General features: G+C 40.7%; 1 protein-coding gene across 1 annotated transcript in view; it reads left to right on the top strand.

Annotated features, from left to right (window-relative positions):
• LOC124777336 overlaps positions 1 to 26,442 on the top strand; it is a 798,431-nt gene that overhangs the window by 700,086 nt on the left and 71,903 nt on the right. Inside the window, exon 20 of the mRNA XM_047252702.1 lies at positions 11,888 to 12,000. Within this exon, the coding sequence (XP_047108658.1) occupies positions 11,888 to 12,000 (113 nt within the window). The remainder of the gene's footprint in view (positions 1 to 11,887; positions 12,001 to 26,442) is intronic.

Genomic DNA, 26,442 nt, shown 5'->3' with positions numbered 1-26,442 from the left:
AACAGTTGTGGTAGTGCAGATGTGTGCTTTGCACTTGAACATAGTGTTAACCTGCAAATTATGTCTGCTGCTTGACTGTGTAGAATTTTCGCTCACCACTACTGTCAGCGATGACAGCCTGCAATAAATTCACTAAATGACTGCTTGTTATCAAGTTTAATGCTCACATTGGATACAACATTCATAGCAAAGTGCTCAGAACATTACTGAATGCTCATTGGCTGTCGGAGGATAACTGGCAAAGGTGCACAGAACAGGGCTACACTCGACTGTCATCATTCGTGACTCCAACTATATCAGGAGAGACTTAAGAAATGAATTGCAGATGTTTCCTTTAGCATCTGCTGAATTTTTCTGTCACATGACTAGTGAATTATTTACATGTTTCTTCCTTAAAAATAAATAAGTAAATAAAATTCTGTATAAAACAGGAAATTGGGAAAGTTAATGATTATTTTTCATACATATATCTGTGGTACATCATCAAATATGAAAATAATTTTAATTTTTAATAATTGTCCAGTGTTATGCTTATCTTTCCTGATCTGAGCAGCAGCAGCTGGTCAAGACAGATGCAGTGACAAAGAAGGAACTGATTTTATGACTTTTACGACTAACCAGGAGCGAATTTTATAATGTCATCTGTGTGCTTTAATAGTTTAGTTTCTTGAGATACTGTGTGTTAATTTAATATCTAACAGCCACAGTTCTCGCATTTTCGTTTGCATTGGAAAGTAAACCGATTTTGTGACATATTACAAGTTCCTAATCAGGGGCAAATTATTTAGTTTCACCTAAGTGCCTTGGTAGTTGGGTTTTTGAATCTCTGCTTATGAATCTAATTTATTAGACACAGTTTCTGTGTTTTCGTCAATGTCTACAGTAGAGTTTTGCAGCACATGCCTATAGTCCATTTATCTGGGTAGTTTAGTTTTCCGCAGTCTTTAGTACGGATAGGGACTGTGACTTTTGTGTGTGAATGCGAGTCAAGTTGGTAACACTTTTCTCTCAGCTCCAGGCTGTGATGGGTTCAGTTACACAGCTTGAGGCTGCAGTGGACGGGCACCACTGTTGTGGGTCAGCCGTGGGAATCCAATGGAATGTCCAGCATGTCCAGATCCTCCAATCGGTCCTCACAAGTGGCCAGCCCAGTTACTGCTCTCACTGAGGTTGACCCCTCACTGTGGTTGAGTGGGAGGTCATCCCGGGGCATAGCAGGTGGCAAAAAACTTGCCAGGGGACCATATGTAATGCCTCCCCGGTTAGTCTGACAAACAGGTTCCAGGTGCTATCAGAGGCTGACACTCTCGCAGAGCCAAACGCTGTCGCCTGTCCTGTTTCAGAGGAAACCTCCCAACCTGCAAGATGTGGACAATCACATAGTTGGGAGCTCCAACATTAGATGCGTTGTGGGGCCCCTTAGGGACATGGCTGCCAAAAAGGGAAGGAAAGCCAATGTGTACTCCGTATGCATACCGGGTGGAGTCATTCCAGATGTGGAACGGGTCCTCCCGGATGCCGTGAGGAGCACAGGAGGTCGCTCACATCGGTACCAATGATGTGTGTCACTTTGTATCAGAAGAAATTCTCTCTGGCTTTGAGCATCTAAGAAGTGGTAAAGGCTGTCAGTCTTGCTTGCGAGATGAAAGAAGAGCTGACCATTTGCAGCATACTCGACAGGACCAATTTTTGACCTCTGGTACAGAGCTGAGTGGAGGATTTGAATCGGAGGCTCAGATGGTTTTGTGACGGTGTAGTCTGCTGATTCCCTGACTTGCGCAAAAAGGTGGTTGGGTTTTGGGTTCTGCTGAGTAGGTAAGGAGTCCACTATACGCAGGAGGCAGCTACACGGGTAGCAGGGGCTGTTTGGCGTGGACTGGGCAGTTTTTCAGATTAAAGGGTCTCATGAAAACACAAACAGGGCTTTAGTTGCAAAGGGTGCAGGCTAAACACAGGAAGAACATAGATACAGGAACCATCAGTATAACAGTTGTAAATTGTCGTAGCTGTGTTGGGAAAGTACCAGAGCTCCAAGCGCTAATAGAAAGCATTGATGCTGAAATTGTTATAGGCCCTGAAAGCTGGCTAAAATCGGAGTTAAGCTCAGCCGAAATTTTTGCCAAGAACCTAACGATGTTCCAAAAGGATAGCTTAACACATTTGGCGGTGGCATGTTTGTTGCTGTTAGAAGTAGTTTATCTTGGCGCGAAATTGAAGTAGATAGTTCCTGTGAGGTAGTACGGGCAGAGGTCATTGTTGGCAACCAGAATAAAATAATAATTGGATCCTTTTACCGACCTCCCAATTCAGATGATATAGTTGCTGAAAGGTTCAAATAAAACCTGAGTTTGATTTCAAACACGTAGTCGACTCATACAATTATAGTTGTCGTGACTTTAATTTACCCTCTATATGTTGGCAAAAATAAATGTTTAATTCTGGGGGTATTTATAGAACATCATCCGAAATTGTGCTAAACGCATTCTCTGAAAATTATTTTGAGCAGTTAGTTAATGAGCCCACGAAAATAGTAAACATTTGTGAAAACACACTTGACCTCTTGGCAACAAATAATCCTGAGTTAATACGAGCATCAAAAGGGATACAGGATTAATGAACACAGGGTTGTCGTAGTGAGACTGAATACTGTAACCCCCAATTCCTCCAAAAATAAATCAAAAATAAACATGTTCAAAAAAGCAGATAAAAAAATTCACTTGACGCCTTCCTGAGAGACAGTCTCCACTTCTTCTAAATTAACAATATAAATGTAGACCAGATGTGGCTTGACTTCAGAGAAATAGTATCAGCAGCAATTGATTTATGCCAAATAAATTAACGAACGACGGAGCTGATCCTCCTCAGCACAAAAAACAGGTCAGAACACTGTAGCAGAACCAACAAAACAAACATGCCAAATTTAGACAGACGCAAAATCCCCAGGATTGGTGATCTTTTACAGAAGTTTGAAATTTAGCACAGACTTCAATGTGAGATGCTTATAATAGTTTCTACAACGAAACTTTGTCTTGAAACCTGGCAGAAAATCCAGAGAGATTCTAGTCATATGTGAAGTATGAAAGCGGCAAGACACAATCAGTGCCTTCTCTGTGCGATAGCAATGGAGATACTTTCAAAGACAGTGCTGCCAAAGCAGAGTTACTAAACAGCCTTCTGAAATATTTCAGAATCTGAATCAACAGTAGCTGCCAACATACCATAGAAGTAAATATCCTCGGAATAGTAAAGCAACTTAAATCACTTAATAAAAGCAAGTCTTCTGGTCCAGACTGTATACCAATTGGGTTCCTTTCAATGTAGGTTGATGTGATAGCTCCATACATAACAATCATATACAACCAATTTCTCGATGAAAGATCCGTACCCAAAGACTGGTAAGTTTCACAGGTCACACCAATATTCAAGAAAGGTAGTAGGAATAATCCACTAAATTACAGGCCCATATCATTAATGTCAATATGCAGCAGGATTTTGGGATGTATATTGTGTTCAAACGTTATGAATTACCTCGAAGAGTCTATTGACACACAGTCAACATGGATTTAGAAAACATCATTTTTGTGAAACACTACTATCTCTTTACTCGCATGAAGTGTTGAGTGTTATTGACAAGGGATTTCAAATTGATTCTGTATTTCTGGATTTCCAGAAGGCTTTTGACATTGTAGCACACAAGCGGCTTGTAGTGAAATTTCATGATTATGGAATATCACCTCAGTTATGTGGCTGGATTCATAATTTCCTGTCAGATAGGTCACAGTTCGTACTAATTGATGGAAAGTCATTGAGTAAAACAGAAGTGATTTCCTGCATTCCCCAACGTAGTGTTGTAGGTCCTTTGCAGTTCCTTATCTATATAAACGATTTGGGAGACGATCTGAGCAGCCGTCTTAGGTTGTTTGCAGATGACACTGTCATTTATCAACTAGTAAAGTCATCAGAAGATCAAAACAAATTTCAAAATGATTTAGAAGAGACATCTGTATTGTGCAAAAACTGGCAATTGCCCCTAAATAATGAAAAGTGTGAGGTTATCCACATGAGTGCTAAAAGGAATCCGTTAAACTTCGGTTATACGATAAATCACACAAATCTAAAGGTGACAAATTCAATTAAATACCTAGGAACTACAATTACGAACAACTTAAATTGGAAGGAACACATAGAAAATGTTGTGGTGAAGGCTAACCAAAGACCGTTTTATTGGCAGGACACTTAGAAAATGTAACAGACCTACTAAGGAGACTTCCTATGCTACCCTTGTCCATCCTCTTTTAGAATACTGCTGCGTGGTGTGGGATCCTTACCAGATAGGATTGACAGAGTACCACAAAAAATTTCAAAAATAACAGCATGTTTTGTATTATTGCAAAATAGGGGAGAGTGTGTCACTGAAATTATACAGGATTTGGGGTGGACTTCATTAAAGCAAAGGCATTTTTTGCTGCAGCAGAATTTTCTCATGAAATTCCAATCACTAACTTTCTTCACTGAATGTGAAAATATTTTGTTGACGTCAACCTACATAGGGAGAAATGATCGTTATTATAAAATAAGGGAAATCAGAGCTCGTACGGGAAAATATGGGTATTCGTTCTTTCTGCGCACTATACGAGATTGGAATAACAGAGAATTGTGAAGTTGGTTTGATGAACCCTCTGCCAGGCACTTAAATGTGATTTGCAGAGTATCCATGTAGATGTAGATGTAGAAATCCTTGCATTTCATAATTGTTCCTTACAATCGTCACCTCGCTACACAGAACTGTGTTATCAGTGAACACCCTTAGAGAGCTACTGGCATTATTAAAGAGATATATTTTTAAAAACGGTATTTTTGTATCTTGATGCTATATTTGTAAAAATGTATTTTCAAGATGTATTTGGAAAGATATTGCAGGCAATGAAATATTGTCCATTGCAGAAGTGACATGTCTCTATACAAGTCCATGAAAGTGGCAACTGAAATGTAAATTTCTATTTCTGGTAGCAATATGAATTTCAGAACAAATTGCACTAGTTTACCATGATTCAATGTTAGTGTAGTGGTTGAAATGCATTGGTTTTTCATGAAGTAGATTTGGAACAATGAGTCTGTCCAAATGCGTGCGCGCGTGTGTGTGTGTGTGTGTGTGTGTGTATACATGAGTCCTTATCTTGCTCAGTAAAGATACTGCATTATCTCTGAATACACCCTACCTTGCCATAGACGTTGCTACCATGCCAACGTAATCTCTGGAACTGGCAATGTAATCAGCCAACAACTGTATTTTAAATGTAGGTTACCATATTGTAAATAAAATATTTTTTAATGTCAATGTAAGATTCCGTATTGTCAGATCTTGTTGTATTAAATTACAGTTTTTTGATTATGCTGTTGTAAAATTATAGAGCAAAACCGGTAAAAATAAAACATACTGATTGTGAATTGTGGATGTCCTGGTAAACTTGTTAAATGAAATGTATGTTTGCTAGAGCCTCCCATCAGATAGACCAATCGCCTGCTGCATATCTCTCTAGTCGATGCCACGTTGATGATGGGCATGTCGATGAGGATGAAATGGTGATGAAGATGACACGACACCTAGTCCCCAAATGGAGAAAATCTCCGACCTACCAGGAATCGAACCTAGTTCGCTGGTGTGATGTTCTGCCACTCTGATCACTTAGATTGATAAAGTTAATTTCAACAGTTACTGATTCCACTGCAAGCAATGCCTGCTCTTGTGAAATAAGTCAATGTTTGTATAAACAGGCTGGAATGACAGGAAGAATATAGTTGAAAATAAAAGAAGAATAAAGGTTATGAAAGTGTGAAAAGTAAAATCTGCAATTTACTAAATATAAGAAATTGGAAAGACAGCAGAAAATTTGACTGATTCTCATGCTGAGCTTGCACATCCATGTAACACAGATAAAGTAAGAAACATAAAGCTTTTTCAGCAAATCAATTGGTATCAACCATTGAGCAGCTGTAATGTTCTAGTTTTCAGACATTGTATCTTTCTATCACAGTGCTGAGTAGAATCTAAAATGGGACAGTTCTTCTCTACCTTAGAAAAAAGTAGCCCAGTCATTGTAATTAAATGACTCGTAAACAGTGATATTATGCTCTATATCCCAAAAGTAAACTCCAAAACTTGGATTTTTGGTAACTTCCTCTCCAACCACTGTTTCTTTAGCATTAGGCCTGTTATAAACTTACATAGTGTTTTGTAAACAGATTTTTAGTAATACACGACTGAGCGTATCAAATGCATGTGGTGTGCTATCGAAAATAAAGTTACTGGAATTTTTTCCACGTCCACAAATAAATGTTACAAAAATGTATTCAGAACTTTCAAATGTGTTGTAATAAAAGGTAATTTCGAGAAATTACTTTTGGTATTTGCTTACTGAATTGTACCTGAGTATGATGGCGTTTGCTTCATATTCTGATTATAAACAGTTTTGACTTATAAATTTAAAATATTTGACTACAAACACTGTTCAGCTATAACTGACTGAGGAGCTATGACTATATTTAGAATGAGGTCTTGGAATTTTAGAATTCTCACCAGTTGCCTTGCAAACAGGTTCTTGTCATTGCAAACAGTGAGGTACACATCTTCATACTGGCTTCAGAAATTTCGGTAACACAATTTTATTCATCATCAGGATGTTTTGTGTAGGTCAATTTAGTGTAAAGAAGTTTAAGTCCAGTTACTGCTTTAACAATGTACAGAAAAGTGTCACTGTGAATTAACCGTAGTGTTGTAGAGTATCCCTACTGGTCACAGAAAAACTTTTCAATCTGGGTATTCATTATTCATTTCACTGTTCATACATAAAGAAGAACTGATCTACCATGTGCTTTCATGGCACCAATGAAAACACTGCTCATCCTCTTTCCTGCTGTGCGTGCCTTACTAAGAGGGACTGGAGTGAGAGATTCTCAGTATGCACTGTTGTTCTGTCTTTGACCTGCTCTCTCTGATGTCTTCACTTTCAACTATACCTCTCCTTGTCCTCACAACAGATGGGTCCCTCGCAGTGTAGGGTCTGTGTGATGCATTTATTTGGTTTGTGCAACAGACCAAACATGAGCCAGCTTTGGCTGCATTTTCTCCCCCAAAAAGGAACAATAGAAGCTAAGACTGGTATTTTCTGCATACGTGTTCCTGCAAGGATTAGTAGAATTTCCACTTCCTGAAAGTAGGTAACTAGTCATCCACCCCATTTCATTGTAGTTTCTACTTATCACTTACAGGAATATTCAGTCTTTGAATGTAGAGTGACAGGTCCATGTCGCTCTTTGTGCCCTGACTTCTGTAACAGAGCCTGTCGTAGTCACAATCTGCTGTGTGGTCTGCCCACTCTTCTATTGCCTTGTTTACAATTTTTGGGTTTTTAGAGGTAGTCTTTTATGTCCCATTCATTCCAGATACTCATTCTTTATCGAGAGATTACGATCTATTCTTTCTTTGTTGTTATTATTAATAGTTGCTTTCTTATTGTTAAATTTATAATCACATCGTTCTCGTGAAAGGCAGGAACTGACACCACTAGAGAACAAGATTGGAGACAGTGTGCAGCTGCACGTTTAGTAAGATAATGGAAATGAGAAATCTGTACCAAAGAAGGAAGCTAGATCTGTGGAAATGGTAGAATCGGGGGAAAAGAATGTTCTGAAAGTGCAGTAGCACGTTTGGAGCCTTCTGCACGTGCTGCTGCTGAATGTTGCTGTGGGCGGGATCTGAGTTGAATTGTTTTTAGATGGAAGCTCCGCATTGTGTTGTGATGTAACTGTCATTGGAAGTTCTTGTTTCTCTTTGTATCTGATGGTGCAAAATGCTGGGATCCAGGCTGTACTAAATTGGAATCCTTAGTTCCTGTTTATTAGGTTATCTGCTGGGAGGGGGTGTGTTGTCTCTTTTACCTTACAGTCCCAGAAATATTAAAGTTAGCAAATAATCTGTGTCTTTTCATACATCACAAGGTGTTCTGTACTAGGGCAATTCTCTGCTATCAGAGATTTATACTGTTGACATAGACGTATATGGCAAAGGTATTTGTCACATCAGTCTCACACTGTGCAACAAGTCTGGCCAATAAATGTCATTGGACACTCTTGAGGAATCTTGTGTTTGTCTTGTTTCCAGAGTCTGAGATCATCTTTGACAGAACATAACACATTCCTCAGTTTCACGGGAGGTCGAAGAACAGTTTCACGGGAGGTCGAAGAACGTGTCTAATGTCATGTCTGTCGAGGAAATACTGCCGGAGTACGGCAAGACATCTGTGAAAGTGGCCGATTCTGTTACTTCATTTTGTTCCCTCAACTGGACTTTTTTTTATTGGTATGCCAGATAGATTTTACTCCAATATAGAGGAGGTTTTATCTAGCAACAATTTTGGTTTGGCTCCTGGCCACAGTGACATTTGGCAGCAGCACCCATCACCTGGTGCACATGTAAATGTCTCCAAATGTGCTACGGTCATCCATCAGCGAGTAACTCGATTGCACGCGTGTGACGAGGAGCCCACACACACTGTTGCAGTGTGGACATGACTATTGCTACCTGCTGGCAGTAGTGAACAGCCACCACCTGATGACATCTAGCAGTTTCTTCAAGGAAATATTATGGTGTACACAAAAAAGTGATACTGTGGCAAACCTGAGAGCCATATATAGAACACCACTGCCGGGAAAGTCTGAAGAGGGGCAAGGCAGTAGCAGCTTGTAAAGTTGCAGAGTAACACACCGTGATGAACCTGGCATTAAAACTTTTTGAAAACTGTGTTTTAAAATGTATTATTCTAGTACCCCTCCACGACTTCGTGTAGGTAGCACTTAGAAACTACAGTCAGATGCCTCGTCTGGCGTATTGGTAACAAACTATATACAGAAACCTTGCTCACGACTTAGTCTACCTATTAATGAAGTCCGTATCAAAATCCCTGCAGCAGTTCCTGAGATTAGCCTTCACACACAGACAGAAAAATGTGAAGGAGGGACTTTCATTTATAATATGTATAGGTAGGTAGGTATATATAGATTCTGGTGAAGCTACACTGCTGTCTGGAGTTGTGGTAGCTGTTTAGTGTTGCTGCTTTTTGCCTCTTCTGTAGCTCATAAGCTCATAGCTCCTGTTAGTGCCATGAGGTGTCAGTCCAAATGCCGATTAGATATGCAAGAGATAACAATATACAGGGTGATTATAGGTACAGTTAAACTTGAAAACAGCTGTAGAAATAACACCACTGGTCAGAATGATGAGAAATTGCAACAGAATATTATCGGAGAAGGGGGAAAAGGTTTGGCAGAAGAAAAATAAATAGTTGCAAAAGGTAGCAATAGATGGTGTTGTAAGCGTCATAATTTAATAGTGGTCAACTACAAATGACAAATGAATCATACAACAATGCCTAAGGTGTTCATTTAGCAATAAACACACAGTACTACTCAATGTACATGGGTGTACAGGTGTGATACTGCTAGTTACGGAATCCCATCCAGTACAGGAAGGTCACACCACATTGGATGGGAAAAATCAGTTTATAATTGTCCTGATGCTAAAACCACATAAAAAGCATCACTCACATCAGTTTTTAATTCTCCTGGGACCAAAAACTGCATAAAAAGTGTCAATCACATCAGTTTTTAATTGTCCTGACGCCAAAAACCACATAAAAAGCATCAATCGCATTGGGGCTTAATCGTCCCGAAGCCAAAAGCCACATAAAAAGCATCAATCAAAATCAAATCAGATTATTAATTTCCATGCGACTGATGCAAAACGTGTTCAATATGCTGTCCACTGTTTCCTGCAACAAGTTGAAATCGATAAACAGCATGTTCCACAACTGATTAAAGTGTTTCTGGGGTCACATTCAGAATGTGTTGCGCAATGCGTGCCTTCAATGCAGCTAAGTTTGCAATTGGAACACTGAACACAACATCTTTCATGTAGCCCCACAGCCAGAAGTCATACGGATCAAGATCAGGTGATTGGGACAGCCAGGCTGTAGCAAATGGCTGCTGATAATTCTAGCATTTCCTTAATGGCACTTAAGCAGCTGCTTAACTGGGTTTGCAATGCGCAGAGGTAAACCCTATTGCATAAAAATTATCGCATCCATGCTGTTGGAGAGCTACAGTGATGTGGTTCTGCAAAAGACGCTTACCAGTGACAGTACAGGTAACAGGGCCGGTAGCTCCAGTCTCTTCAAAAAAATATGGTCCTATGATAAATGATGCTGTAAACCCGCACCACGCAGTAACCTTTTCAGGATGAAGTGGTACTGGCTGATTTGCGTGTGGATTTTCCGTTGCCCGTATTCAACAATTCTGTGTATTAATGTATCCTGTCAGATGGAAGTGGGCTTCTTCTGCCCACAGAATCTTCCACGGCCAATCATTGTCCATTTCCATGCAAGCAAGAGATTCTAAAGCAAAGGTCTCTCTTGCTGGCAAGTCAACAGGAAGCAATTTGTGCACATGGGTAATTTTGAATGGATAGCAAAGGGGGATGTTTCATTGGATCTTACCCACTGTGCTCATGAGTATGTCCAAAATCGGGTAATTCTCCATGCACTACACATTTGCACATCACCACTTGTCTCCTCCTGCATTGCTGTGGCCACTGCTTCCACTGATGTTGAATCAATTTGTTTCCTCACTCTACCAGTTGGACACCAAAAGAACCCGTCTTTTCAAATTTCGGAATCATTTTCTCCAGACCCACAGCAGTCATCAGACCGACGCCATTTTTCAGACCCTTCAGTGTCTGGAACTTCTGCAGAGCAACATGCCCACAGTCATCATTCTTATTATACATCTTTACAAGCAGAGTGCAATCCTGCATTGAGACAGTCATGGCGAATGTCACAGATGTGAAAGGAGGAAAAGCCGTGCACCTGGCATGTCATACCAACTTCAATGGGTCGTGCACATGGCAGGTGCTTTCATTTATGTGTTTTGACACATACAGCACCATCTGTTGATCAATTTTTACACTATTTTACACTATTTTTTCTTCTACCATATGTTTTCCCCCTTCTGCAATAATACTTATAATTGTAAATTAAACACACAAACCTCCCTTTTGAATCACTATCTTTTTGTGAAAACTGTATCAAAAACCATACAGTAATTCCTGACATTCACATACAGGCCAAAACTTGTGGCAGAGGGTTTTAATTTATAATGTGTATAGATATAGTTGTGGTATCATGATAAGTTATGTTATCCTTTAACAAGAATCTCATAACAATAAGTTTACTGTTACCAGTCACTGTTTATTTATGTCCATGATGCATTTCAAAGGTTTAAACCTCCATCCTCAGGTGGATTTACATTTGTTAGTATGACATGTGTCTGTATGTTGTGTTATGATTTTTTGGAGAAACTTGTGACACTGTCTCCATTGGTCACAGGTTCCTTTCACTGCCATGACACATCTCATCTATACTGTCATATTTTGTAAACAACATATTTTGTTTACAAAATATGACAGTATATGTGTGATGTGTTACGGCAGTGAAAGGAACCTGTGACCATTGGAGACAGTGCCACAAATTCCTCCAAAAAATCATAACACAACATACAGACACATGTCATACTAACAAATGTAAATCCACCTGAGGATGGAGGTTTAAACCTTTGAAATGCATCATGGACATAAATAAACAGTGACTGGTAACAGTAATCTTGTTGTTTCATTTGACGTCAATAACAATCACGGAAAGCCTAACCAAAAGTGTTTGCATTTAAAGAATCATGTAATTTGTTGCTGTTGCATATCATTTGTGTGTGGCCATCCTCCTCCTCCTCCTTTTCTTAATTACCATGTATTGCTGATGCATTTATTTGGTTTGTGCAACAGATCAAGCCCGAGCAAGCTTTGGCAGCATTTGAAGCAAAGCTGGAATTGGATGAATTGGCTGCATTTCAACATGAGATGGAGCAGTTGATTCGACAGCCTATGAGAGAATTTAGGTAAGAGCGATTTTGCCTGTTAGGAATGTGATCTGAATTTTAGTAGTTTGTGTTACAAATCATCTCTATTAGTTAATAAGCTGATCTGGATTTTAATTTGGGCATGAGTTTTACATACGTCAATAGTGGTGTGAGAGGCTGCTACAGCAGGGATGTTATTTCATCAATTAAATTACTGTTTGCCATTAACTGTTGACTGTCAGGGACACATCTGGACCATTTACAGAAAGGGGCAGCTCCTCTCTCAGCAGTCACTCCCATGTTTCCCCACATTAAGTACAACTAGTGTTGCTCTCAGGGTGCTCTGACAAGAGTTTACAGCCAGGCTTGTTCAGGCAAGAATTTTGATGGTATAAATATAATATTTTTAGGATATTATAAGCAGTTACAGTAACAAAAGACCATGGCTGGAGACTGCTCTAGGCGGAAAAGAGTACTCAGTAGAAGAACAGGCAGCACCATTGAGAATATTTGTTACCACCGCAGTTCTCAATTCATGACACACATTCCTTGAATGTGATCATATCAGACAACGTTCCACGTGCCAGATCAAAATGATGAGAAAAATGAAAGAAAAGAAGCACAGTATTGCTGTATAGTTTATGATGTGGTTTCTGACACCTTCTTTTGATAAATTCCATACAGTAATATATATATATATATATATATATATATATATATATATATATATATGATGAAACTTACCAAACAAAAGCGCTGGCAGGTCGATAGACACACAAACAAACACAAACATACACACAAAATTCTAGCTTTCGCAACCAATGGTTGCCTCATCAGGAAAGAGGGAAGGAGAAGGAAAGACAAAAGGATATGGGTTTTAAGGGAGAGGGTAAGGAGTCATTCCAATCCCGGGAGCGGAAAGACTTACCTTGGGGGAAAAAAAGGACAGGTATACACTAGCACACACACACATATCCATCCACACATACACAGACACAAGCAGACATTTTTCCCACGTGGAATGTTTCCCTCTATTATATATATATAAGCTTGAATTTTGTGTGTGGCATCAATGGTTACAAGCATGGTTTCTGGGGGTAACGGATTGGGTAAGGATTCCAGGCATTCGAGAAAGTGGTTGGTGTCTTTGATGAAGGATGGGAGACTGCACGTAATGGGTTGAAGGTGTTGATCAACACCTTCAACCTATTACGGATGATGCCACTTCCTTATACACAAATATCCCGCACGTACAGGGCCTCGCTGCGATGGAGCACTTCCTTTCACGCCGATCACCTGCCACCCTACCTAAAACCTCTTTCCTCATTACCTTAGCCAGCTTCATCCTGACCCACAACTTCTTCACTTTTGAAGGCCAGACATACCAACAATTAAAGGGAACAGCCATGGGTACCAGGATGGCCCCTTCGTGCGCCTACCTATTCATGGGTCGCTTAGAGGAAGCCTTCTTGGTTACCCAGGCCTGCCAACCCAAAGTTTGGTACAGATTTATTGATGACATCTTCATGATCTGGACTCACAGTGAAGAAGAACTCCAGAATTTCCTCTCCAACCTCAACTCCTTTGGTTCCATCAGATTCACCTGGTCCTACTCCAAATCCCATGCCACTTTCCTTGATGTAGACCTCCACCTGTCCAATGGCCAGCTTCACACGTCCGTCCACATCAAACCCACCTCCATTACGACAGCTGCCACCCATTCCACATCAAACGGTCCCTTCCCTACAGCCTAGGTCTTCGTGGCAAACGAATCTGCTCGAGTCCGGAATCCCAGCACTATTAACCCAACAACCTGACAACAGCTTTCGCATCCCGCAACTACCCTCCCGACCTAGTACAGAAGCAAATAACCAGAGCCACTTCCTCATCCTCTCAAACCCAGAACCTCCCACAGAAGAACCACAAAAGTGCCCCACTTGTGACAGGAAACTTTCCGGGACTGGATCAGATTCTGAATGTGGCTCTCCAGCAGGGATACGACTTCCTCAAATCCTGCCCTGAAATGAGATGCATCCTTCATGAAATCCTCCCCACCCCACCAAGAGTGTCTTTCCGCCGTCCACCTAACCTTCGTAACCTCTTAGTTCATCCCTATGAAATCCCCAAACCACCTTCCCTACCCTCTGGCTCCTACCCTTGTAACCGCCCCCGGTGTAAAACCTGTCCCATGCACCCTCCCACCACCACCTACTCCAGTCCTGTAACCCGGAAGGTGTACACGATCAAAGGCAGAACTACGTGTGAAAGCACCCACGTGATTTACCAACTGACCTGCCTACACTGTGACGCATTCTATGTGGGAATGACCAGCAACAAACTGTCCATTCGCATGAATGGACACAGGCAGACAGTGTTGGTTGGTAATGAGGATCACCCTGTGGCTAAACATGCCTTGGTGCACGGCCAGCACATCTTGGCACAGTGTTACACTGTCCAGGTTATCTGGATACTTCCCACTAACACCAACCTATCCGAACTCCGGAGATGGGAACTTGCTCTTCAATATATCCTCTCTTCCCATTATCCACCAGGCCTCAATCTCCGCTAATTTCAAGTTGCCGCCACTCATACCTCACCTGTCATTCAACAACATCTTTGCCTCTGCACTTCTGCCTCGACTGACATCTCTGCCCAAACTCTTTGTCTTCAAATATGTCTGCTTGTGTCTGTATATGTGTGGATGGATGTGTGTGTGTGTACGAGTGTATACCTGTCCTTTTTTCCCCCTAAGGTAAGTCTTTCCGCTCCCGGGATTGGAATGACTCCTTACCCTCTCCCTTAAAACCCACATCCTTTGGTCTTTCCCTCTCCTTCCCTCTTTCCTGATGAGGCAACAGTTTGTTACGAAAGCTTGAATTTTGTGTGTGTGTGTGTGTTTGTGTTTGTTTGTGTGTCTGTCGACCTGCCAGCGCTTTCGTTTGGTAAGTCACATCATCTTTGTTTTTTGATAAATTTTTCCCACGTGGAATGTTTCCCCCATATATATATATATATATATATATATATATATATATATATATAGACACACACACACACAGGGTGGTCCATTGATCATGACTGGGTCAAATATCTCATGAAATAAGCATCAAACGAAAAAACTACAAAGAACGAAACTTGTCTAGCTTGAAGGGGAAACCAGATGGCGCTATGGTTGGCCTGGTAGATGGTGCTGCCATAGGTCAAACGGATATCAACTGAGTTTTTTAAAATAAGAACCCTCATTTTTGTTACATATTTATGCAGTATGTAAAGAAATATTAATGTTTTAGTTGGACCATTTTTTTTCACTTTGTGATAGATGGCACTGTAATAGTCACAAACATATGGCTCACAATTTTAGACGAACAGTTGGTAACAGGTAGGTTTCTTAAATTAAAATACAGAACATAGGTACATTTGAACATTTTATTTCGGTTGTTCCAATGTGATACATGCACCTTTGTGAACTTATCATTTCTGAGATCGCATGCTGTTACAGCGTGATTACCTGTGAATACCACCTTAATGCAGTAAATGCTCAAAATGATGTCTGTCAATCTCAGTGCATTTGGCAATACGTGTAACAACATTCCTCTCAACAGCAAGTAGTTCGCCTTCCGTGATGTTCACACATGCATTGACAATGTACTGACGCATGTTGTCAGGTGTTGTCGGTGGATCACAATAGCAAATATCCTTCAACTTTCTCCACAGAAAGAAACCCGGGGATGTCAGATCCGGTGAACGTGCGGGCCATGGTATGGTGCTTCGACAACTAATCCACCTGTCATGAAATATGCTATTCAATACCGCTTCAACGGCATGCGAGCTATGTTCCGGACATCCATCATGTTGGAAGTACATTGCCATTCTGTCATGCAGTGAAACATCTTGTAGAACGTTATGTAGGAAATCAGCATACATTACACCATTCAGATTGCCATCGATAATATGGGGGCCTCCTATAATGCCGCACCATACATTAACCCGCCAAGGTCGCTATTGCTCCACTTGTCGCAGCCATCATGGATTTTCCCTTGCCCAATAGTGCGTATTATGCCAGTTTACGTTACTGCTGTTGGTGAATGACGCTTTGTCGCTAAATAGAACGCGCGCAAAAAATCTGTCATCGTCCCATAATTTCTCTTGTGCCCAGTGGCACAACTGTACACAATGTTCAAAGTCATCGCCATGCAATTCCTGGTGCATAGAAATATGGTACGGGTGCAATCAATGTTGCTGTAGCATTCTCAACACCAACGTTTTTGAGATTCCCGATTCTTGTGCAATTTGTCTGCTACTGATGTGCGGATTAGCTGTGACGGCAGCTAAAGCGCCTACTTAAGCATCATCATTTGTTGCAGGTCATGGTTGACATTTCACATGTGGCTGAACACTTACTGTTTCCTTAAATAACGTAACTATCTGGTGAATGGTCCGGACACTTGGATGATGTCGTCCAAGACACCGAGCAGCATACATAGCACATGCCCTTTGGGCATTTTGATCACAATAGCCATACATCAACACGATAACAACCTTTTCCGCAATTGGTAACGGTCCATTTTAACACGGGTAATGTATCATGAAGCAAATACCGTCCGCACTGGTGGAATGTTATGTGATACCACGTATTTATACGTTTGTGGCTATTACAGTGCCATCTATCACAAAGCAAAAAAAGTGGTCCAACTGAAACATTAATATTTCTTTACGTACTACACGAATATGTAATAAAAAATGGGGGTCCTATTTAAAAAAAATGCATTTGATATCTGTTTGACCTATGGCAGCGCCATATAGTGTGCCAACCATAGTGCCATTTGGTTTCCCCTTTCAAGCTAGACAAGTTTCATTCTTTGTAGTTTTTTTGTTTGATGCTTATTTTGTGAGGTATTTGGCCCGGTCACTATCAATGGACCATTCTTTTTAGTTTTTCTTGTAGCTAAAGATTACACAGGACAGTTTTATACCGATATTTTGTTGCGGGGAGGAAAAAAAATTAAAAATGTAAAGGAAAGTCACAAAATGTATGTTGGATATTGATAGGAATTACTAAAAGCAGGTTGATTTTTTCGTAAACTATTCTGTTAATGGGAAACAGGGTTTATTTTCAATAGGCCTTGTGCTCTTTGATTCCCACCAATATGTAACATATTATCCTGATGCAATAATTTGGCCATGAGTACCTTAAGTGTCATGTGTGTATAACTGATATTTGGTCTATAGGCAAAATGCTATTAATAACTTGTGAGTAAATGTTTTCTTGACAGCAGTATGTACTGAAATGCTTATTCAATCAGTTGTAGTTGATTATGTTGATAGTTATAGTTCTGTGATCTATGAGAAAAGAGGTTATCATTTTCAAGGCAGTAGTCAGAAATCCACAAACGAGTCACGAACCTCGCCAAAGTGGGGTGGCTCATGTGTCTCAACAATACAGATGGGTGTACTGTAGGTGGAACCACAGTGGAGGGGTTGGAGGTCAGACAGACACGTGGTTCCCAAAGGTAGTAGGAAAAGAAAAAGAAGGACAAATAGTAGGTGAACACGGCCTATGGGAAAGGAATGAAAGAAGACGCTACCTGGTAGAACTGTGCACAGAGTGTAGTTTAACCATCACTGACATAAGACCTGGAGACTCTGAAAGTTTTGATATGAATATGCAGGTTGAAGAAAAAAATACCTCGCTTGGAAGGTAGCAAGTGATTCCTGATCCAGAATTGAGACAAAAGTTTATCTAGCAAAATCAGATCATGTGAATTTTGAAAACAATTGTCTGAAAATGAGGAGCTGGCAACACTTTCCCATCATGCAGCACATCGGAATGTGTAGAGGAACATCTGTCACCCTCTACTACTGTACCAGCTGTCACGGCTCACTGAGTAGACTACTGCTGTGATACCAAACCCGTATCTACAACATAACTGTAGCTTCTCGAAACTGTTCACCGGTCAGCTCGGTGAAGTCCCCACAATATTGCAAGGCAGTTCCATATATCTCAAAGACCGGTTGTCGAAGTGTTGCACAATGAAGAACCGCATCTGTATCATTGCACATTAACTTGACACCAGTGGCCACAAGAGCACATTTGACGAGTACAGTTTTGTAAATGGTTTTTGCACCGAGTGGAATATAATGAACATTATATAAATAACTTTACTCGTGATAGTATTTTCAACCTCCACAGCAGCTGTTATTTGTTGAAACACAATTGACATGTGGACAAGTTGAATATGTCCCCATATCATACTTTTCTTTGTAATACTTTGCATTAGAGTGGCAGCTGTGCTTCTGCATGATGGTACACTGCCACACTCCGGGATGAATGTGTGGTGTGTCCATTTAAATGAAGCATTTCCAGGGAAACAGATTGCCTCCACTTTTCCTGACCTTAATCCACAAGATTTTTATTTGTGGGGACACTCAATGCAGCAAGTTCATAGCACTCCACCCGCGAATTTATGTGACGTAATAGCTCCCGTGTGTGCCATTTTGGCAATTGTGGATGCAGATGTGTTATGTAGGGTCAAGCAAGCACGATCCCATGAGTGGTGAAGTGTTTGGAAGTGCAAGATGTTCAAAGTGATCATCTTCTATAAAATGAACAGTACTCGTATGTGTACATTCTGGTGCTGTGAAGATAAGCCTGTATGTGAAACATACAGCATGGAATTATTGTGTGCAGCATGGTGTGCAATTTAGTATAGCCTACCTATTGTGTTTCTTGTACCTCACTAGATACACATATATACACATTATTTTCTGTTGGCTTTATTTATGTCACACACAAAAGAAAGTGTTCATTTATGTCTGTAAGAAGTTGATGTTATGTCTTAATGTTTAAATAAAAGTAAGAATAACATCAACAAATACACAAGATACTGTATTGTGTAAACTGGATGCAATTTGATGCTCTAACGGATTGGGGGGGGGGGGGGGGGGCAATGTAAGTCTCCAATGCAACTCTGCATACTGCATATCATTCCCTGTGGCATTGCCTCATCTCACAATACATCATTGCCAGGGACTTGTTTTTTGAATCACATTTCTATTCAACCTATTGGTCAGACTAGGTTTTGATAGATACACTTTTGTCTCGAATTGGGATGAGGAATCACCTGCCAACCAAGTGCAGCATTTTTTCCTCACCATATACAATGGTAAGACAAAGATTTCTAAACTAGATTTTAAAGTGCAAGATATTTCCTGGGAAGGTGTGGCTCTGACCATAAGTTATTGGTTAGGAATTGCAGATTAAAACGAAGACATGGAAGAAATGTAGGGAATATGTAAACGGGGCCTGGATTAATTGGAGAAGTCAGAGATTGTCAAGGGTTTCAAAGTGAGTACAGGCAGTCTTTGGCTTATGTGGGAGAAAGAATATGATAGAAGCATCAAGAGGTGAAACAGCGAAGACAGCTGAGGGTTACATAAGTCAAAAGATAAGACACAGTAGAAATCCTTGAATACACAAGAGATACTGAATTAAACTTACAGAAGGAGAAAATATAAACACGTATCAAATGAGATAGGAGAAGAGAATATGAGGGACATTTCATACACGATGCACACATTGGTTTTACTTACACATTTTTTAATGTCTTTTTTACAGTCCTCACTACAGTGTCACTGCTTCTCCATGACTGAATCTTGACGTCTCAGAAACTCTGTTATTCCATTCGGCACACCAGTTCCGTTCATCTGTTGAATGCCTTGGGTAACAGTGGTAGTAAGCACTTCCCATAGCTTCAGGGAGTTCCCCACAACACACACTGTGATCTTCTTCGAGAGCATTTGACACAAGTTTCACACTTCGTTCAGATGTTGACATTTTTGGCCTTCTGAGTTTTGAGTTATCAACTATGCTCGTACGACCACCACAAAAATGATTAACCCAATGTGAAACTATATTACGGTTCACTGTAAATCAACTGTAAGCTTTGCTTAATGCGCTGTGGATTTCTGTTGGGTGTTTGCTACATAAAGTTTCGATCTCGATGTATGACCTCTGGAATTCAGCAGTCACAGTACCCGAGACCCGTGCAGGATCCATTTCTACCTCTCACCAATTTTTATGTTAGAGTACACAGTTAAAAAACAAAAAATTGTGCTTCTTCCTCGATCTTCCGACTACATCTAAGGGAATTTTCACTGTCATTGCATCAAACATTCCAAAGTAATACCAAACTGTGCATTATTTATGAATGTCCCTCGTACAGATGTCTAACTAATGAGATTGATTGAAAATGCCAAGTAGCTAAGCAGGAATGGCTAGAGGACAAATTGAAAGGCTGTAGAAGCATGCATCACTAGGTGAAAAAGAGATGCTGCCTATAGAAAAATTAAGAGACGTTTGGAGACAAGAAAAGAACTGTGTGAATATCAGAACTTCAGATGGCAGTACAAAGCAAAGAAGGGAAAGCCTTAAGGTGGAAGAAATGTATAGAAATGCTGTCCAAGGGAAATTAACGTTGATAGAACAGTATAGAAAGGGAAGAGAAATTAATTGAAGATAAGATGGGAGGTACACTGTGAGAAGTTTTGACAGAACACTGAATGACTAAGTGGAAACGAGACCCATGGAGTAGAGGTCATTCCCTCCGATTTATTGAGATACTTGGGAAAGCGAGTAATGATGAAACTACACTCCCTGAAAAAACAAAAAACAATTGACCTTGGTGGATATGTGAATGATTAAAACTGCAATTTTCTATGACAGAACGGCCACCAAAGTGTGCTAGTGTTGTTTCCAGAACTGTTGGACTGTTAGGGTATATAAGGGACATAAACAACATCAGATGTCAAGTGACTGCTGTGGAGGGCACAGAGATGCTATAAACTTGTGTGAGACAGAGTTATTGGCAAATGACAGTGCTCAAAAGGGGCCTCGTTGTGCATCTCCATTTGGCCAGATGCTAGAACTGGGCAATATTGAGATTTGTGGGGCACTCGGGTGTGACAGTGGTCCACTGTCAGGCCGCACAGGAACTTGGAGGTAGGCTGGCTCCCCCCAGCACTTGGCACCATTCTGCATTGTCCATCAGAGACTAGTAGTGGTGCAACTGGAGAACTTCCATCTCATGTCTAGGCTGTCACTGATACCACGACATAAAAGGCCACATTTGGAGTGGTGCTGTGATCAGCGAGCGCAGCTTTCGGCATTGGATCACGATGCCATGCTACCCTGGACGATCGTTGTCAGCGAGTACAGTGGCGACCCTGGGAGAGGTCCCCTTCTTCTGGTGTTTTGAAGAGGCACGGCAGTGTTACTCCTGGTTTCACACTGCCGGGAGTCGTCGAGTACGACTTCAGGTCACGGCCAGTAGTAAATTGAGGGAACTCCGATAGCATAATATACGCCACGGAAATTGTACATCCTTTACCTCTCTGGTGACATTATCGCAGTCCCACGAGACGGTGCTCCTCATGTGGCAAATGCCTCTGAGAAACCGTCTGTGTAACAGTGAAGTACTCTTGTGGCTGGCGAGATCCCCAGCTCTGTCTCGAGTGACGTACGGGACTGGCTCGGACGTTGACTCTGTTCCTCTGCCGGTATCTGGGTTACCGAGGACTTGTTACGACTGTTGTCAGCCGGCTTTCCTCGGGAGAGGATACGACAGCTTTCTGACACCCTTACTGATCAAATCAGTGAATGCATCCAGATAATGGGAAGAGAGGATATATTGAAGAGCAAGTTCCCATCTCCGGAGTTCGGATAGGTTGGTGTTAGTGGGAAGTATCCAGATAACCTGTACCGCCATTACAATAGGGGGTTTGTACTGCCAAGTTCTTCTTAATCGTGGCCCAATTTTGTAATCGCAAAAATAAAGTCACACACTGTCTCGATCCTCGAAGTGTCATTTCATTTCCTCCTGCCCTTCTGGTTGCTTCACTTTTTTGTCACCTAACCTCGGTGAAGATCAGTTTGGGTTCTGGAGAAATGTAGAAACACGCAAGGCCATACTGAGTGTGTGACTTAGAAGATATTCTGAAGAAAGACAAACTTATATTTATGCCATTTGTAAATTTAGAGAAAAGTTTTCACAATATCGGTTAGAATACATGGCCTGAAATCCTGAAGTTATTTTCAATTTGTACCAAAGGACACCAAAGGGTAACAGTGATTGAGAAAGTTCTTTTTATATTGAGTGACTCTCCATCCAATTCAGGTAACGGTAGGTGTAGGAAACCCAGAAGTATCAGTGTAAAACTGAAAGAAATGTCTCCCTCAGATGAGAGTATTAAAATCCTAATGGTAAACTGCCAAAGAATTCACAACAAAGTCCCAGAGATTGAGGTGTTCATGAAGAGCAGTGAAGTTCACATAGGGCTAGGTACAGAAAGCTGGTTGAAAACTGAAATTGATAGCAGTTAGTTTTTTGGAGAAAATTTAAGTGTATATATAGAAAATGGAGGCGATCTATCTCTCACAGTAGACAAGAACCTCAAATCCACCTAGGTAGAAACTGAAGCTGCTTGTGAGATTGTTTTGGCAAGACTCAGTAACAGGGGCGGACATAAAATGATAATTTGATCCTTCTGTCACCCACAAGATTCATCTCCTGATGTAACTCAAACACCTCAGTTCACTTGTAAGTTCCCCAACCGTGCTGTAATCATTACTGAAGACTTTAGCTATTTAACAATCAACTGAGGAAATTACAGTCTTGTTAGTGATGGGCATGATGAGACATCTTGTGGAACTTTACTAAATGCCCACTCATGATGGAAAGATATTGGATCTAATGGCAACAAATAGACCTTACTTCTTTGAGAATGTACACATCGAAATTGGTATCGGTGACCGTGATGTGGTTGTGGCAGCGGTGATTACCAAAGTACAAAGTTTTGTGGCGGTGTTCGTAGCGACAAACAATTCGCTGTAGAAACGGCTTACGAAGTCACTGCCACACTTTTAATAGCGGGCCGAGCGGTCCGCTGGAACAGTGAACAGAAAGATGAAAACCCAAACACTCTGATTAAATAAAAGTCGGTACTTATCTTTATTAATGAAGATACAGAAACACAGTAGTGAACTCCGTGTCTACAGAAATCTGTCTAGTTCGAGTCGGAGCGGCTAGGTCAGCGTCGGCTGACGACAAACAACTCTGCTGCGATGAACACACAACTGACTAGCAAGTACACAATTCGGTGGCGAGTATACAACTGAGCGGTGAATACAGAACTGTCCTAGCGCTCGCGACTCCAGCGCTTAAGAAGCCAGAAGCCAGCGGTGGCGCGCGCAGACTTGCCGATTTGCTGTCTCGCTGGCGCTGCTTATGCGGACGGCGTCCGGACTTTGATGCTGCCAACCTTTTGGCAGCGGGCTCGGATGGCATTACTGGCTAGGATATAACACAAAGGATGACTAAAACAAGCAGAAAGATGTATATGTTCAGTAAGCTAGCTAGAAAATCAGTAGTTTCATGTCTCAGTGAGGAACTGGAAACATTCAGCACAGTGAATGAGCATGTAGAGGAACTATGACTGAAGTTTAAAAGAATAGTTGACATGCACTGGGTAAGTATGTGCCCAATAGAACAGTTCATAATGAGAGGGACTATCCATGGTATATAGTCACTGTAAAGAAGCTTCTAAATACACAGAGACTACTGCATAATAGGTGTAAAACAAAGCACAGGATTGTAGATAGAGAGATACTAAATGAGACGTGTTTGGCTGCCAAGAAAGCTAAGCGTGATGCCTTCAATGACAATTGAGTAGGATATTGTCAAATGATATTTCTCAAAACCCAAAAAAATTCTGGTCATATGTAAAGGCTGTTAGTGGCTCCAAAGTTAGTGTCCAGCCCTACCGAATGGGGAAGTGAGGCAAAAGCTGAAATGCTTAACTCTGTTTTCAAATGTTCCTTTACACACAAAAACCCAGGAGAATTGAAATCATTAAAATTGAACAGATCTCCAAATGGAATCTGTGTCAGATTCTATGTGGAATTTTCAGCTGAGTTGGCCTGTGTACTAACTATGATCTGTCATGCTCCGTTGAACAAAAAACCGTGTCCAGTTCTTGGAATAAGCATGGGTCACACGCATCTACAAGCAGGATGGTAGAAGTGATCCGTGAAACTATCATCCAATATCCTTTACGTTGATCTGTTGTAGACTCTTAGAACATATTCTGAGCTCAAACATAATGAGGCATCTTGAACAGAATGACCTCCTCAATGCCAACCAGCATCGATTCCAAAAACATGGATCATGGGAAACCCAACTCGCACTTTTCTCACCTGATTTAGTGAAAGCTTTGGATCAAGGCAGTCAGATGGATGAATTATTTATTGATTTTGGAACAGCATTTGACACAGAGTCACCTGTACACATATTGTCAAAAGTACAATCACATGGGGTGTCATGTAAAATTTGTGACTGGATTGAGGACCTTTTGGTAGGAAGAACACAATACTTTATTGTGGATGGAGAATCATTGTCAGATGTAGAAGTAGCTTCGGGTGTGCCCCAGGGAAGTTTATTGATTTCGAAACAGCATTTGACACAGAGCCACACATACACATTGTCAAAAGTACAATATCATGGGGTATCATGTAAAATTTGTGACTGGATTGAGAACTTTTTGGTAGAAAGAACACGACATGTTATCTTAGATGGAGGATCATTGTCAGATGTAGAAATAACTTCAGGTGTGCCCCAGGGAAGTGTGTTGGGACCGTTGCTGTTCATGTTGTATGTTATTGACTTTGCAGACAATGTTAATAGTAATGTGGGACTTTTTGCAGATGATGCAGTTATCTGTAATGAAGTACTGTCTGAAAGACGCTGCATAAATATTCAGTCAGATCTTGATAATCATAGTGGTTCAGAGATGGGAAATGTGCTTTAGATGTTCAGAAAAGTAAAACAAAAACAAAAAAGTAGTATCCTGTGATTGTAATATCAATGAGTCTCTGCTTGAATCAGCCACCTCACAGAAATATCTTGATGTAACACTTTGGGGGGATATGAAATAGAATGATCACATAGGCTCAGTTGTGGGTAAAGCAGTTGTAGACTTTGGTTTGTGGATAGAATACTGAGGAAATGCAATCAGTCTACAAAGGAGATTGCTTACAAATCACCCATGCAACCAATTCTAGAATATTGCTCAAGTGTGTGGGACCCATACCAAATAGGACTAATGGGGAGGGGGGTATTGAATGTGTACATAGAAGGGAAGCATGAATGGTCTGAAGGTAGATGTAAACTATCCTGAGAAAGTCTGTTAACAGAGTTTCAAGAAACAGTTTCAACTGATGACTAGTAAAATATTATAATGCCCTATGAATCACTCATGCAGGTATTGTGAGAACAAGAGAAGAGTAATTACTGCATGCATGGAGGTATTCAATCATTCTTCCTGCACTCCATATGTGAATTGAATGGGAAGAAATCCTAATAACTGGTGCAATAGGATATACCCTCCGCCGTGCACCTCATGATGGTTCACAGAGTGTAGATGTAGATGTAAATGTAGATGTAGTAGGGAGAGAGACAGGGTTGTATCCAATACCCAATATTATTTGTCTGTACAATGAGAAAACTTTGGATGAACTAGAAGGAATTTGCTAAGGGAAATAAAAGTTCAGAGAGAGAAAATAAAAACTTGTCAGTATTATTGTAGGTCTGTAAACATCTGCAAAGGATATGGAGAATGGATAATGTCTCAGGAAGAGGTTGTAAGAAGACCTTCAGCAAAAGTAAAACAAGAGTAATGAAATGTAGTTGAATTAAATGAGATAATGCTGATATATTAGCAAATGAGACACTAAAACCGTCTGATGAATTTTATTATTTCAGCAGCAAAATATCTGATGATGGCTGAAGTAGAGATGATCTGCAGAGTAGACTGACAATAGTAATAAAGTAATTTCTTAAAAAGAACATTTTATTAACATCTAATATTAATTTAAATGCTAGGAAGTCTTTTCAAGAGGTATTTTGTGTAGAGTTTGGTCTCATACTGAAGTGTGGATGATAAGCAGTTCAGACAAAAGGAGAATAGAAGCTATTGAAATGTGGTGCTACAAAAGAATGCTGAAAATTAGATGGATAGATCACTTAACTAATGAGGCGGTACTGAATCAGATTGGTAGAAAAACAAATTTATGGTACAACTTGACTAAAAGGAGGTTGAGACCAGTTTCATCTACATCTACATCTACATCGATACTCCGCAAGCCACCCAACGGTGTGTGGCGGAGGGCACTTTACGTGCCACTGTCATTACCTCCCTTTCCTGTTCCAGTCGCGTATGGTTCGCGGGAAGAACGACTGTCTGAAAGCCTCCGTGCGCGCTCTAATCTCTCTAATTTTACATTCGTGATCTCCTCGGGAAGTATAAGTAGGGGGAAGCAATATATTCGATACCTCATCCAGAAACGCACCCTCTCGAAACCTGGCGAGCAAGCTACACCGCGATGCAGAGCGCCTCTCTTGCAGAGTCTGCCACTTGAGTTTATTAAAC

This window comes from Schistocerca piceifrons, chromosome 2, assembly GCF_021461385.2.
Source record: "Schistocerca piceifrons isolate TAMUIC-IGC-003096 chromosome 2, iqSchPice1.1, whole genome shotgun sequence".
NCBI lineage: Eukaryota > Metazoa > Arthropoda > Insecta > Orthoptera > Acrididae > Schistocerca > Schistocerca piceifrons.
The sequence above is the reverse complement of the archived record's forward strand: the minus strand, read 5'-3'. Positions and strand labels throughout refer to the sequence as shown.